Raw genomic sequence first — 16605 nt, forward strand, 5'->3', positions numbered from 1 at the left:
AGTGAATTAGTCCTCTTGATATAGCGCGAGTATATGATATATCATGTAGGTCAGTCATCCATGATACCCTGTCAATATATAATATATACAATGTGGGTATCATAGAGGATTGAGTTGTGTTTTTCTTGAAAGAATGAACCAATCCTCTATGATACCTTGTCAGTATGTAGTCTATGATATATACCATGTGGGTATCATAGAGGATTGATTTGTGTTTTTCTTGAAAGAATGAACCAATCCTCTATGATACTTTGTCAGTATATAGTATTTGATATATACCATGTGGGTATCATAGAGGATTGAGGAGTGTTTTTCTTAAAGAAATAAACTAGTCATCTATGACACCCTATTAGTATATGATATATGCTGTGTGGGAATCATAGAGGACTGAGTAACATTGTAATGAATCAGCCTTATATGATACCCTATCAGTATACGATATATATCAGGATGGTATCATAGAGGACTGCGTGTTTTTCTTAAATGAATGAACTGCGAATCCTCTATGTTACCCTCTCAGTATATGATATACCATTTGGGTGTCATAGAAGGAGTGAGTAGTATTTTTTGAAGGAATGAATCAATCTTCTATGATACTCTGTCAGTATATGATATATACCATGTGAGTATCATAGAGGATTGAGTTGTGTCTTTCTTGAAGGGATGAACCGGTCCTGTATGATACGATGTTAGTGTATGATATATACCAAGTTGGTATCATAAAGGACTGAATGTTTTTTCTTGAAGAAATGAATCATCAATCCTGTATGATACTCCTATCGCATATATATATATATCGTATGTATCATAGTACGGCATAAGATCTAATCAAGCGCTGCGATTTGATATATTATATGCTAAAATAAATTATTTTTTTGAGATATATATATATAAAATATATCAGCTATCATTTTTTATTGATGTGTGAAAAAATAAAAAACAAAAAAATAATAATAGAGGAGCCAAAAGGTTTGTAGAATTAGATTATGAAAAGAAAAAAGAATTTTTTTTTGACAAAAATGAAATTAGAAAAGGAGAAAAAAAGTACATGAAAATCACCAGAAATTTAAAAAGAAAAATAATAAAAATAGCAAAAAGGTTAATAAAATTAGACTATGGAGATAAAAAATAAAAAATAAAAAAAATAAAAAAAGGTCATGTTCTAGTCAAAAAAATTCTTTTCTCTCACCTCTCTCATATGCTCGGCGTACGTTAGTTAAACAGTGCCGAAAGTGGAGTAATGGCGAGAGGGCGGGGAAGAGGCCCTGGCAGACCTAAAAAAGAACCGATTATATAGCGTTTGGTAGCTCAGTAGGAACTCGGCTTCCGCCTGTGGAACAAGAGTTAGCACCTAAGGATAAAACCCTAGATCCGAGGAAGGAAACACCAAATCCAACACCATCGGCTTCTGGGGTTAAAAGCGTAGACGGCGAAGCAAATCTAGTTACTCCGGGGGCAGGTGGATCTGTGAATCATGGTGGGGGTTTGAGCCCAACCCAATACGGATTCCATTGTCACCCACAGATTCGAATCCTCAAGCAAAACAGAGTGCATGTGTCCCGGAGGAGGTGAATGAAAGAGAAGTACAAAATCCATGGGTCAATTTGTTCACTCAGAACAGAGCTGTAAAAAACGGTATGAGACTCAATTATATTCCTTCTCAAGTGATTAATGGGCAACCAGTAGTACAATTAGCTAAAGATGCATATGAAAAAGAAGTGGAAAAATGGAAATGTGCTATGATTGCATATTTTATAGGAGATACTCCAGGCTATAACATGATGAGGCATTATATGAATCAAAATTGGTCCACTGCTGCAAATCCTGATTTGTATTTACATGATGATGGCTATTATGTGATTAAATTTCAATCGATTGAGGATATGCACGAGATATTCTATTCCGGGCCTTATACTATCAACAATAGACCAATTATCCTTAAACCTTGGACTAGTGATTTTGATTTCACTAAAGAGTATCCAACAGAGATTCCATTATGGGTCACATTCCCTAAACTGCCTATGTCTTGTTGGGATATTGAGAATTTGAGTAGAATAGCAAGTGCAATTGGTGTGCCAGTATATGCAGATGAGTGCACTACGAAACAAACCAGAATCTCATATGCTCGAATGCTAATTGAAGTCAACGTTACGCAACCACTTCCTGAGAAGATTATGGTAATGGATCCAGTTGGTAAACAGTTCTTACAGGAAATAGATTATGATTGGAGACCTAAATATTGTGAGATTTGTCAACAAGTGGGTCACAAATGTACTGCTCCTCCCAAGCAAATTAGAGAAACAGGCAAACAGAAGGAGCAGCATAAGAAAGGGGTGTAAGAAAAAGAACTACCAAAGCAAATGGCACTAGGTTAGGAGGCTAGAGGATTAGCTCAACCAACTCAATATGTGTTGCCCGCAACAACTACTGCTCATGAGGCTACGCAAATTCAGGCAGAACCAACTGGGAAAGAACAAGTAATGCAAACAGATAAACAGATAGCTTGTTCAAGCAATGCACAACCAAGCTCTTCTGTTACTGATCAACAACAGAGCCCTGATCTAAATCTGTTAAGTTTTCCTACTCTATCAGCTGAGACATTGAAGAATAAAAATGGAAAAAATCACAAGAGTCAATGTGTAACTAAAAATGCAGTGGTTGTACCCCTAGACAAGGGAGGGGGGACTACACCAACATAATACATTGGTTATTTTGGAACGTTGGGGTATGAATAAGAGGTATAAACAAAAGGAACATAGAAATTACATAGGTAGTAATAAAATAACGTTGGCTGGTATCATCGAAACAAGGGTGAAGGAGCATAATTACAAGAATGTTCACAATAAGATTGCTGCACACTAGGGCCTCTATACTAACAATCAAGAGGCACAAAATGGTAGAATATGGGTCACTTGGGATACCTCAATCTATACAGTAAAGCTGATTAGAGCTGAATCTCAAGCTATACATTGTGAAGTCATCAACAGAACAGGGAACTTTAGTTGTGTCTCAACAGTGGTCTATGGTTATAACACAATGGAACAGAGGAAAGCCTTATGGGAATGTCTTCACATAATGGCTCAGGGAATCACTACTCCCTGGCTAATTTGTGGAGACTTTAATGCAGTTCTTCATCCTCAAGATAGGTTATGGGGCAACCCAGTAACATATACAGAACTCAAAGATTTCTCAGAATGTGTTCATGATCTTCACTTATCAGAATTAAGATGGAAAGGAGAATATTATACTTGGTCCAATAGGCAACAAGGGGTTGACAGAGTCTACAGTAGAATTGATAGAGCATTGGGAAACCATGAGTGGATACTTACTTGGGGCCACATATGCACTGAATATGCACTCCCTAATATTTCAGATCATTCTCCAATGATTTTGAATATAGAAGGACTGCGGATAAATACTAAAGTCCTATTCAGGTTCTTTAATGTGTGGGCTGATCATCCTCAGTTTATTGACATAGTTAAAGAAGGCTGGAAGAAAAATCAAACTGGTAGTCACATGAATATCTTATGGAAGAAGCTGCATCACATTAAACCTGCTTTCAAAGAACTCAATATTCAAGAATTTAAAGGCATCTCTCAGAAGATAGTAGTGGCAAGGCAGGAACTACAATTCATTCAAGAGCAAATGCGAAACCACTATTCAGATGTTTTATAAGATATGGAGAAAACTACCCTGCTGAAGCTGGAAAAATGGTCTTTAATGGAAGAGAATGCCTTGAAACAAAAATCTAGAGCTCAATGGGTCAAACTTGGAGATACTAACTCAAAGTATTTCTCAGCAGTGATAAAGGAGAGGGTTCATAGGAAACAGATCTCAGAATTACAAGCTTTGACAGGAGCAACACTCACGGATGCAGAAGAAATCAAACAAGAAATTGTTGATTTTTACAAAAGCTTGATGGGGTCAGCTAACCATTCTCTTCTAGCAGTTAATAAGATGGCAATGAGAAACGGACCACTTCTTTCCCAACAACAAATAATTAATCGTCACAGAAGTCGTTCTTTGAAGAAATTTACAAAGGGTTATGCTCTATAGGGGAAGACAAAGCTCCAGGTGTGGATGGTTTCAATGCATGTTTTTATAAAAAAGCTTGGCCAGTAATCAAAGAAGACGTCATCAAGGCTATTCAACAGTTCTTCACTACTGGTAAAATCGCTTAAGGCCTTTAATTGCACTACAATCACTTTAATCCCCCAAACCGCAAACCTATCACGGTGAAAGAATATAGACCAATAAATTTGCCGCACCGTGTGTATAAATTAATTACCGTAAAGGTGTTAGCATTTGCTAGAATGCAAGGTATTATGGCTTCAGTGATCAGTCAGGCTCAATATGGTTTTATACCAGGTCGGAAAATAGCAGACAACATTTTTTTAGCTCAAGAATTGGTCAAAGGAGATACTAGAAAAAATATTTCCCCCAGATGTATGCTGAAAATAGACCTCCAAAAAGCTTATGATTCGGTGGAATGGCCATACTTAGAGCAGGTGATGAACTGTCTGGGCTTTCCTTCTCAATTCACTAAATGGATAATGGAATGTGTGCAAACTGTTCATTATTCAATTTTAGTTAATGGAGAACTAGCCCCCCCTCCCCCTTTTGATGCAAAGAAAGGACTACGACAAGGTGACCCTATCTCCCCCTATCTATTTGCAATAGCAATGGAATACCTTAGTCGACTACTATCAGGCCTTAAAGGAAATAAGCAATTTAAGTATCATCCTAAATGTAGTAGGTTAGGAATAAATCATATGTGCTTTGCTGATGATCTCCTCTTATTTGCTAGAGGAGCTTTGACTTCAGTTACATCGCTGAATCAATGTTTTACAACTTTTTCTTCTGTTTCTGGGCTGCAAGCAAATATGGGCAAAAGCAGTGTGTACTTTGGGTGTGTAACTAGTCAGGACAAGGATCTAATCCTTCAACATTTGGTCTTTGCAGTAGGGGAATTGCCTTTTAAATATTTAGGCATTCCTCTGACCACCAGGAAACTGTCCTTAGTGCAATGGATCCCTTTGATTGAAAAAATGGTAGGCAGAATCACATCTTGGACAGCAAAGAAGTTATCCCATGCGGGCAGAATCCAATTAGTACAATCTGTATTATTTGGAGTACAAGCCTATTGGGCTCAACTTTTTGTTATTCCTTCTAAGGTGGTGAAAGCCATTGATGCATATTGTAGATCCTCTATTTGGTCTGGCACAAATACCATAACAAAGAAAGCTTTGGTCGCATGGGATAGAGTATGTTTACCGAAAACTGCTGGGGGCTTGAACTTGATCAATATTTACTTATGGAACAAGGCAACATTAGTGAAAACTTATTGGGATTTGGCGAGCAAAGGGACAAATTATGGATCAGGTGGGTTCATGCATTCTACATTAAAGATCAAGGCTTCTTCACAGCTCCAATTCCTAAACAAGCTTCTTGGATGATAAGGAAGTTGTTGGATACTAGAACCAGTCTACAGCAACTGCAAATTGACTCAACAAAGCCAAAAAACATTATCAGACAAAGTTATCTACAGTTGATTGGTGATAGACCACGAGTTCCATGGAAATGCATGATGTTTCAGAATGCTAGTAGACCTAAAGCTCAATTCACTATGTGGTTGATGATACAAGGCAGACTACTAACTTCGGATAGATTAGCAAATTGGGGAATGGATGTCAATCAAAAATGTGTATTTTGTGAAGTCCACAACGAGTCCAGAGACCACTTGTTTATGCAGTGTCCTTATTCTCAATTAGTATGGCATAAGGTGGTCGATTGGATAGGCCAGGCGCAGTTCATATCAACAAATTGGGACCAACATCTTCAATGGGCTATTGCAACAGGTTAAGGAAGAAGCCAGAGTGCGCAGCTATTCAAATTGGTATATATAGAAACAGTGTATGCATTGTGGATTGAAAGAAATCAGCGGGTATTTGAACAGAGAAGAAAGGAGTGGCTTCTTATTGCACGAGAAATTGCGTTTATATGTACTATTAGAGCCCCAGTGAGCATAAGAAATTTTGTGTACCAGCTAAAGTTCTAACATGTTTCAGATTACTAGCTAGCTATGGTTTAGTAAATGAGGAGTTAAAATATCCGAGATAGTAGCTAAATTGTGTGGATTTAGCTACAGCTATGTAATTTTTGCACTTTGGTGATTAATACAAAGTTTGTTTAGTTACCAAAAAAAAAAATGAAATAAAAAAGAAACAAGAAATAAAGGAGATAAAACAAAGAAAATAAAAAATGAAAATAAAGGAGCTAGAATTAAATATGGAATCAAATTATAGTGAAAAAGAAAAAAATAGTATGATTTGAGAAAAAAATGAACGAAAAAGGAGAGAAAAAAAAAAGAAGAAGAGAAAGAAAAGAAGATAAGAAGTAGAGAAATTGTTACACCTCAAAAAAATTTCGCATTGTTTGCGTCGTAACTAAACTAACATAAGCCTAGAGAGGTCATGGAACCCTTATAATGTTAAGGAATACTCTTAACAAGTGCTAAGAAAGTGTCTAAAGGTTCCGGGATCGAGCGAATCGAAGAAATTAAGTTTGTTAAAATTTTGGGAAAACTTGGCAGAATTTTGGACAGGAAATTTTGGTCCAACTTGAGAGGGGTATATCTCTTAGGATATGAGGAGTTACGGAATCCATAACCTATTTAAATTGAAGTTCAGCGAGTTTTCTTTCCAATGCAACTGACAGATCGCATTTATGTGAGGTACGGGATAAAGTACGACCCGTACTTTACCTGAAATTTTTAGAAAGTTGAAAATTTTTACCTCAAAGTACGGGATGAACAGTAGCATGTACTTTGAAGTACGGGATGAACAGTAACCCGTACTTTGCCCGAAATTTCCTGAAATTTGAGTCGGTGAAATTTTTTTTAAGCCTATAAATAGAGGTTTCCACGGCCTAGGTTCATTTTTTCACCAACTAAATCCCTAATGTCTCTCTAAGCTCCCTCTAACATCCACAAACACCCCCAAATCAAATGAAGAAAGGATCAAACTCCTAAATCCTCAACTAGTTCATAAAAGGGTGCTTGTTCTTGTTTCTACATGGAGTTGTGGTGAACTTGGCCTTGAAACAAGTTGTGTGAGCTGAAGTTCTTCAAATACAAGGTATGTTCTTCATCTTGTTGCTTATGTTGAGTTGATTTGGAGGTTTAGTAAGCCCTAAAGTCAAGAGAATGGTGATAGAGAAGTCATGAGTTATTAAGTTGAAGTTGATGATTATGGGTTGATTTTTAAAGAGAATTGTGGATTGATTTAAGTTTAATTTGAATATAATCTCTTGGCTATGGTATTTTTGATGTTGTTGTTGTGTTTGGGCGTTGTTTTTAGATTTGGAGCAAGTAAGTGGTATAGGGAAAATGCTGCCCGAATTTCGTTAGCTCATTTATTAGTCTAGTTTGACCTTATAAGTGTTTCAAAGATTTAACCCTAGTATGAATCCTCTCGAATGTAGATTTGCGAGCTCGGAAGGATAGACGTTGAGTGGTTAAGTAAGCGACGAGGTATGTTAAGGCTATTCTTTCTTTCTTTAGCATGATTCCATATATGGTAAGAGCGTAATGAACCTTGTGACTAGAGATTTATCAAAGTAGAGCTTATCGTATTGTTGCGTAGCTCCCCAGTGTTATGTTAATCTTTCTGAGGAGCCGTATCCCCTCCCTATGTCCATGAGTTCATAGAGAGACTGAAGAGACATGTTATAGTATTGGTATTTTTTCAGCACATGCATGATATACATATATTTTTCCTTAGCCTGGCCACTTGGTCACCGAGACATATATCGACCTTTTATTTAGTCGGCTGAGCCATTTTATTTAGCTTTGGCCACTTGGTCGGTGAGGCGCATTTGCACAGCCGACGGGTCGCCGAGATTTTACATTTGCCTGGCCACTTGGTTAGTTAGATATATGATACTATTGTATTGCATTTCATTGAGACAGATAAGAGAGATATTCAGGGAATTCTTTGGCCTCCAGATTGTATTGTTTTCAGTTCAGTTTCAGTTATCATTTGCCTTACATGCTCAGTACATTATTTCGTACTGACGTCCCTTTTGCCGGGGCGCTGCATTCATGCACACGGTACGGATACGACAGTTGATGCACCTTCCCGCAGGCGGGATGCGATGTACTCGATTGGTAAGCTCGCTTTTTGTTCGGAGTCGCTGTGTCTTTGGAGTCTCTCCCTTTTGATTACAGATTGGATGGGCAGGACGAGGCCCTGTCCCGACCATGGTACAGTCATACTTTCCCCAGAGGCTTGTAGACGAGTCTTGTATATAGTGTGTCTGTGTGATAGCCCTGTCGGCTTGTATATGTCTGTTTGGGTACTGTTGGCTTTGTACGATCATAGCAGCCTCGTCGGCTTGCTCAGTTATGTATACATATTTTGGAAGTGTGTGCTCAGTTCCAACGAGACAGTCAGTATTATATCCAGATTACGGCCTTGCTAGCTTGTTGGTATTGTCTGTGTGCAGGTAGGCCTTATGGGTTTAAGTTGGGGGTTACTCCTCCAGAGTTACAGATTTAGAATGGTTCGCTCGGGCCTAGTATAACATCGAGTGCCCGTCATGCCTCTCCATATTTGGGGCGTGACAGAAATAAAAAAGAAAAAGAAGACAATTTCCTACAAAAGCTTTAGTGGGTAGAAAGGATAAATAGTTTTCGGGTTATGAAAGTAAGGGGGGCATGAAAGGGTAATTATTTTGTTTGTAGTGGGCATTAGTGTTCTTTCCCCCCTTCAAATGGGTTGGTCTTTAATTTTTTGGGGAAAGAACACCAGTGCCCATTACACATAAAATAATTACTCTTCCATGCCCCCCCCCCCTTACTTTCATACCCCCAAAACTGTTTACCTTTCCAACCCATTGTAGCTTTTGTAGGTAACTGTCTCTTTTTCTTCTTTTCTTTTTTACTTCTCTACTTCTTATCTTCTTTTTTTTTTCTCTTTTTTTTTCCCCCTTTTTTGTTCATTTATTTCTTTCCCAAATCATACTATTTTTATTTTCTTTTTCACCATACTTTGATTCCATATTTAATTCTAGCTCCTTTATTTTTACTTTTTCTCTATTTTTTCTAATTTCTCGTTCCTTTTTAATTCCATCTTTTTCTTTTCTTTTCTTTTTTATCTCCATAATCTAATTTCATTCACCTTTTTTGTTAGTTTTATTTATTCTTTTTTTTTTCCTGGTGATTTTTATTTATTTTTTCTCTTTTTTTAATTTCATTTTTTTCAAATTTTATTTTCTTTAGTTCTTGTTTTTTTTTTCATAATCTAATTCTATCTTTTGGAACCTTTATTTTTATTTTTTATTTTTTTTATTTTTTATATCAATAAGAAGGATGACTGATATATTTTTGTTTTTTCTATATCTCAAAAAATAACATATTTTAGCATATAGTATATCAAATCTAGCAGTTGAAGTGTACTATTGCAGTATACTATGATACCCACGTGGTATATACCATATACTAACATGGTATCATAGGGGACTACCAGCTCATTCCTTCAAGAAAAACACTCAGTTCTCTATGATACCCACATGGTATATATTATATACAGATAAGATATCATAGACCATTTGATTGTTCCTTCAAAAACCACTACTTAGTCTTCAGTGTTACCCACGTGGTATAGCAGATACTTACATGGTATCATACAGGACTGACAGTCCATCCCTTAAAAAAAACATCGAGTTTTCTATGATACCAACTTGGTATATCATATACTAACAAGGTATCGTAGATAGCAGATTCATTCCAACACAGCTCAATCCTCTATGATGCCTAAACGACATATTCATATACTGACAGGGTATCATAGAGGACTGGTTCATTTCTTAAAAAAAAAAAAAACACACTCATCAGTCCTCTATGATACCCACACGGTATATTCATATACGCAAAGGATCATATGAGGATCGGTTCATTTCTTCGGAAAAAAAACTCCTCAGTCCTCTATGATACCCACACGTTATATTCATATACCGCCCGGGTATCATAGAGGACTGGTCATTTCTTCAAAAAAAGTACTTCTTAATCCTCTATGATACCCACATGGTATATTCATATACTGTCAGGGTATCATGGAGGACTGGTTCATTTCTTCGAAAAAAAGGCTTCCCGGTCCTCTATGATACCCACATTGTATATTCATATACTGCCAGGGTATCATAGAGGACAGGTTCATTTCTTCGGGAAAAAAAAAAAAACTCATCAGTCCTCTATGATACCCACATGGCATATTCATATACTGTCAGGGTATCATAAAGGACTGGTTCATTTCTTCAAAAAAACACTCCTCGGTCCTCTATGATACCCACACGGTATATTCATATACTGCTAGGGTATCATAGAGGGTTGGTTCATTTCTTCGGGAAAAAACACTCCTCGGCCCTCTATGATACCCACACGGTATATTCATATACTGCCAAGGTATAATAGAGGACTGGTTCATTTCTTCGGGAAAAAAACTTCTCAGTCCTCTATGATACCCACACGGTATATATCATATACTGTATACTGATAGGATATCATAGAGACTGATTCATTCCATAAACACTAAAAAAACACTTCTCAGTCCTTTATGATACCCACATTGTATATATGATATACTGAGAGAGTATCATAAATTACTAATTCATTTCTTAATAAAAAATTTCTTAGTCTTTTATGAATGATATATATATCACATACTGACAAAATATCATAAAGGACATGTTCATTCCTTCAAAAAAAAATAAAAAAATACAACAAATAGAGTTTAAGCTTAATTTTGATATTTTAGTTTTTATATCATTTTAGCCAGTTAAATTTTGTGAAAATAAATTACAGAAAAACTTAAGTGGTATAACTTTTGTTTCATTTGCAAAAGAGAAAAAAAAATTATAAAAATAGTTTTCATTAACTAAAATTTTAACTAAATAAGCTAGTGACTTTACTATGTTTCTTATATTATTTCTTATTGCCATCTAATTATTTAATTTCTTATATTTTATTAATCAAAAAATAGTTAGTTAATATTTTATTTTTGTATTATATTTTTATCTTTATCTTTAAAAGAAAGCAGAGAAAAGACATAAATAAAGAAATGATAAAAAAAAGAAGAGATAAACTAACAAAAACGGAAAAGAAAATTAAGGGGAAATCAAAAGAAAACGGATCCAATTAAGAGCAAAAAGAATAAAAGGAGAATAGGAAAAAACAAAAGAAAAAATGTTGGGAGCAGACCCAATTCAATTGGGAAACACGCCGCAATTTTGGGGAACTAACCGGTAAGGAAGCCGCAATATTCAAGGGGGTAGTCGGGTAAATTTTTTCATCCGCATAGGTAGCTGTGTAATGAAACCCCACATGGGCAGATTCGGGTAAATATTTTTCCTTTGATGGGTAGTTTGTGTAGCTTCCCTAATTTTTTTCCTTCAAATGGGTTGATCTTGCCCTTTAAAATTGAACTTATGCAAGTTATGCCTAGAGGGACATAAGTTCTTTAGTTGTTTGACTGTGAATATTATAATGTGTAATCTATGTCTCTATAGGCATAAGTTCGATTTTGAATGGCAAACTAAAGACTAGGCCATTTGAAGGCAAAAATTAAAGACCACCACAAAAATAAGGGGAAAGTGCAAATGACCCCGCAAATTTAAATTGGGTATTTGGGCTAATTGAGGCTAGGGGTGTTCATGGTCTGGTTTGACTCTATTTTTGGTTAAAATCAAACCAAACCAATTAAATCGTTTTTTTTTATTTTTTTATTTTTTTATATTCAAACCAAACCAAACCATTATAGTATAAATTTAATCGATTTCGGTTATCAGTTTTATTGGGTTGGTTCGGGTTTTGTGGTTTTTAAGGAAGTATTTTATAATGCAAAGAAATTGATACAAGTGAGGTGCAAAAAATGAAATTAAGATACAACAACTACGGTGAAAACAGTATCACATTCACATCAATGCTAAAACATCCATTCCCTATCATTTTTCTTTAAGGACTTCTTCTTTTGTTTAAAGACTTCAAGTTAAGTACAAAGGTTTTGTCGAAAATGCAATCAAAAACTACAAAAATTTGTCTCATCATCTCTTTGTCAAAAAAAAAAAAAAAAAAGGAAAAAAAAGGAAAAGAAGCTCTTAGCTTCTTCATTCCCCAAAGAAAGTGGGGAAAACAAAATAAGAACACCACCCAAGAAAATTGGCTAGACATTTCTTTCTAATTATTTGAATTAGTATTGGACTTGAAATGAACAAAAATTATAAAGAAGATAGATAATTTTTTTTTAATTAATATGCAAGCTATATATATAACGGTTTGGTTCGGTTTGATTTCTTTTTTTTTTTTTTTGTGTAACACTAAACCAAACCAAATGTTAATCGATTTTCCAAAATTTAAAACCAAATCAAACCAAACCGAGCCGGTTTTCGGTTCATTAATCGGTTTGACTCGATTTACCGGTTCGGATCGATTTTTCGGTCTCATTTGAACACCCCTTTGAGGCAATATCATTTGCACTTTTGGCCCTATTGTGTGTTGGTCTTTAATTTTTGGCCTTCAAATTGGCTAATCTATAATTTTTGTCCTTCAAATAGGTTGGTTTTTAATTTTTGCCCTTCAAAATCAAACTTATGCCTATTAGGGGCATAAGTTACTCATCATAATATCCACAAATAATGCGATCATCCTTAAAGAATTTATACCTCGCTAAGCATAAGTTTGATTTGAAGGACAAAAACTAAAGACCAGCCCATTTGAAGGGCAAAAGTTAAAGACCAGTCCATTTAAAGGCAAATAGTGCAATTACTTCAACTTAATTTATAAATAATGATACTTCGGTATTTCAATTAATTGAAACCTTAAAATTGAACTTTTAAAAATTCAAAACCAAAGACCGATTGAAACTGATTTAGTCAGGTTTTCTGATTTTGTGAATTTTGTGACCGCCGGGGGTGGCTCAAGGGTGGCTAGTAAAGCCTCAAACCTAACTTTATACATTCAAAACCAAAGAATGATGGAAACTGATTCGGTCCCATTTTTTGATTTTTCGAATTTTGTGCCCACCAGGGGTGACTCAAGGGAGGCTAGTAAACTCTTTTTTTAGGCCTCCAAAAATTTGAGGCCCAATTTTTTTTAATTAATAGTGAATTTTATGATTTTATTTTTGTTTATATTAAATTTGTAAAAAAGAAAATGAAATCATTATGTTGTATTTCTGACTTTTTTTTTTTAATCATAAAACATGTAAATTATATGCTTACACTATTCACTTCTCTTTCTTGGTTTGTCTTGGTTTGTCCGAGACCAAGAGTCAATAACTCATATCGGGGGTTTCCAATTTCATATCAGTTTCTCAATCACAAGTACAATCACAAGTTAAAGCATGATATTGCAAATCAATAAAGTATGAGTTTTCAACTTCTATTATGTATAAAAAAAATACGTAGTTTTCCTCATAATTTATACATATATCAGCTATGCTGGTTTCTAAGTTATAAACCTAACAGCGCATTAAGTTTATTGAATTTTATACGTAGCAAAAAAATGCTACCAAACATGGTATTACTTATGCAAGATTTAATACATGAATAGCTTAGCTCCTATCCAACTACCAGATATGAGTATGATTTATGATTAGAAAAAAAAAATAAAAAAAATAAAAAAAAATATATATATATATTTTAAAGAATTAATGTAAGTCTGCTTTGGCTTTCATGCTCTTTTTATACTACTATTCTGTTTTAAATATGTAGCTCTAAATAGTTGACTGGTCTAAAGAACCTAAAAACACGGAAAGGCCATTTTATCTTACTTCAATCTATTTTTCCGTAAAGTGAGATTGTGTTGCTCTATGCGAAGGGATCTAATTTCTACAGGTTTGGTAACGTAGATATGCTGCTATTTTTGTGTTCGGGTAGTGAAAATGACCTTTGACGACAGGGACATACATTCCTCGAGTTTAGTAGGCGTTCGACCATAAAAACCAAATATTTTCCATTTTATTTGAAATTTTTAAAGTTAGAGTCGAAGATGGAGTTGTGTTTGGTTATAATTTTGCAAAGAATAGTTAGTTGTTTGAATGTATCAAAAGTGAAAAATGTGAAAAAAAGGTTTTAGATGTTTTTCAAATTTCAAATACAACTTCATATTTTATTTAAAATTTTAATGATCAAACGCTGATTTTCAAATAAAATGACAAAAAAATTCGAAAAAGCGAATAATTCCCGTGACCAAACGGGTAACACTGTGAGTTGTGATTACTCCATATAGTCCTCAATGCTAATGTCTACATTCGATGCATCTGAGAAAAGTTGGTGGATCTATACACGTGAGCCAAAAAATTTGTTGGCTCACTTTAACTAACCCTCAGGGTGACTTCTGAACCAACAATACATTAAAAGATCCCTAAATTATTCATATTTATTATTTTCATATTTAGACTATCAGATGTTGCTATTATCTTTTAAAACATATTGTTTCATATTTAAAATGCATCTAAAGTGTTAAGCCGCACGAAGAGTGACTTCACTCTCTTTGTCAGAGCTAAAAAGTACGCCACGAAAATAACCACGTGGCATTTTTTTAACTATGAACAAAAAAAAATGTTACGAAAATGCCTTTTTTTAGCGCATATTTAAGAATTCACGATCAAAATAAAAAAATTTAACTCTCAAAATCCAAAAGGTAATCTAAATTGAAAGTGTTAACGGACACGGCTCAAAAAAAACAATTTCGTACTCCAACAAAAAAAAATGTTACGAAAATGCTATAGCGCAAGAATTTATCGCGCTATAGTGTTTTTTCTTTTTTTTTTAATTTCCCCGCTCTTTTGGTTAACCCTTCTTTCGTTACACTTTTTAACGTACTTTGACCATAGATTAATCATGCTTCGGACCCCGAAATTTCAATATTTTATATAGAACCCTACTTATTTTTGTGCGTTTAATTAGGTAGGATCAACACATCAAGGATACACAAAAGTTCGGATGACCGTTTTAGAGGTTGAAAAGTGCTCGAACGCCATTTTCGTTCAAGGATCGGTGACATTAGCTTGAAGTTCTTTACGAATACTTAAATTTGTTCATTAATAATTAATCAAAAGTTAGTCAAAATGGCAGCGTTCATGCAAAAAAAAAAAAAAAAAAAAACTTAATTAAATTGCATCATTCATAACCTTGAGTAGATGAAAATACTTAACACACTAATTCATTCATTAATAAGAAACCCATGATATGTTAAAAATACAACCACAACATTCTTGAAAAAAACTTAATACTTAATTTAATACATCAATTAATGCTCTTGAGTTGATCTTCCGCCACCACCGCGAGACGTGCCACCACCACTAGAGGTACTTCCACCACTAAAGTTTCCTCCACCCCGAGAGGTACTTCCACCGCGAGATGTAGTTTGACCACTATGCCGTAAGGGACACTTGCGCTTATCATGACCAACATAATTGCAAAATGAGCATTTTCGAGTGTATCTCCCCGGTGGAACATCCATTTCATTATGAATACGTGAGTATGCATTCTTTCGAATTTACGGATAAATGCTTTATTTGCAACCATTGAAAATGGATCCGTGGCCAATAATTCTCACTACCAAGTGGATAGAACCTTCCAAAGATACGTTTTTGCATAATTTTCAACCGTATACTCCTCACCATGTAAGAGGAGGCGTTCTTTCCCATTGTGATAAAACACTTGAAGGCGTGAGAACATGGCATGTGATATGATTGCCACTTGCCGCATGTGCACGTTCTTGGAATCTCACAAATTGTGTGAACGTTACCTCCTTTACCTTGGTGCACACTTGTCGTGAGTTCAAATATGCGCTCCGGCAGGTTGTACTCCATCCGATCATGTTTTTGAGCCTTATATTTGTGGTACTCGAATAGTTTTAACGGTTTTGGCATCCATCTTAGACCTTCTCGTCGTACGTGCTTTGGCCTCTTTTGATCTATCGACGAACCGCTCCACAACCTCGCTTAAATGTCATTCTCACCATTGCGGACGGTAGTCCCCGTGCGATTTCAACAAGCCATTGAATGACTCGTAGCCGTTTGTTGTCGCATACCCCATCGTCTACCTTCATCCTTGTGTAATGTCCATTTGTCTTTATCAATTGCATTTAACCAAAGGAAGGCTTCCTCATTCGCCCGCCTAATAATGTCCATTTGCAAAGTAAAACTTCTTCTCCCGATGCTCCGTTGCAGCCGCCCACATCCAATTGCAAAGTGTTGGGATTCGATATGCCTTTTGGAAGTTTGCCTTTAAATGCCTTAAACAATAACGATGGTAGACAAAGGGTGGCTGCCACCCTGCAAATTGAACATATTGTGCAATATGCCAGCATTTCTATCTGATATCACACATATTCCCATGCGATCCTTAATAACGTGTTGCCTTAAGTAGTCCAAAAACATACCCCACGTACTAATGCTCTCATTAGCTGCAATTGCAAAAGCTAGAGGGAATATAGCTCCATTTGCATCCATTCCAACTCGCTATTAGCAACTTTATGTCATACTTCCCGTACACATGTGTTCCATCTATTGATATTACAAAGCCGACAATGAGCAAACCCAT

The 16605-nt window shown here is 35.5% G+C and overlaps 1 protein-coding gene across 1 annotated transcript; it reads left to right on the top strand.

Annotated features, from left to right (window-relative positions):
- Positions 1-1637: 1637 nt before the first annotated feature.
- On the top strand, positions 1638-2339 carry LOC132047529 (uncharacterized). The gene has a single exon (XM_059438561.1). The coding sequence runs from the start codon at positions 1638-1640 to the stop codon at positions 2337-2339; it is 702 nt and encodes a 233-aa protein (XP_059294544.1).
- The last annotated feature ends 14266 nt before the right edge of the window (positions 2340-16605 follow it).

Source organism: Lycium ferocissimum, chromosome 2 (genome assembly GCF_029784015.1).
Source record: "Lycium ferocissimum isolate CSIRO_LF1 chromosome 2, AGI_CSIRO_Lferr_CH_V1, whole genome shotgun sequence".
In the NCBI taxonomy this organism is placed as follows: Eukaryota; Viridiplantae; Streptophyta; class Magnoliopsida; order Solanales; family Solanaceae; genus Lycium; species Lycium ferocissimum.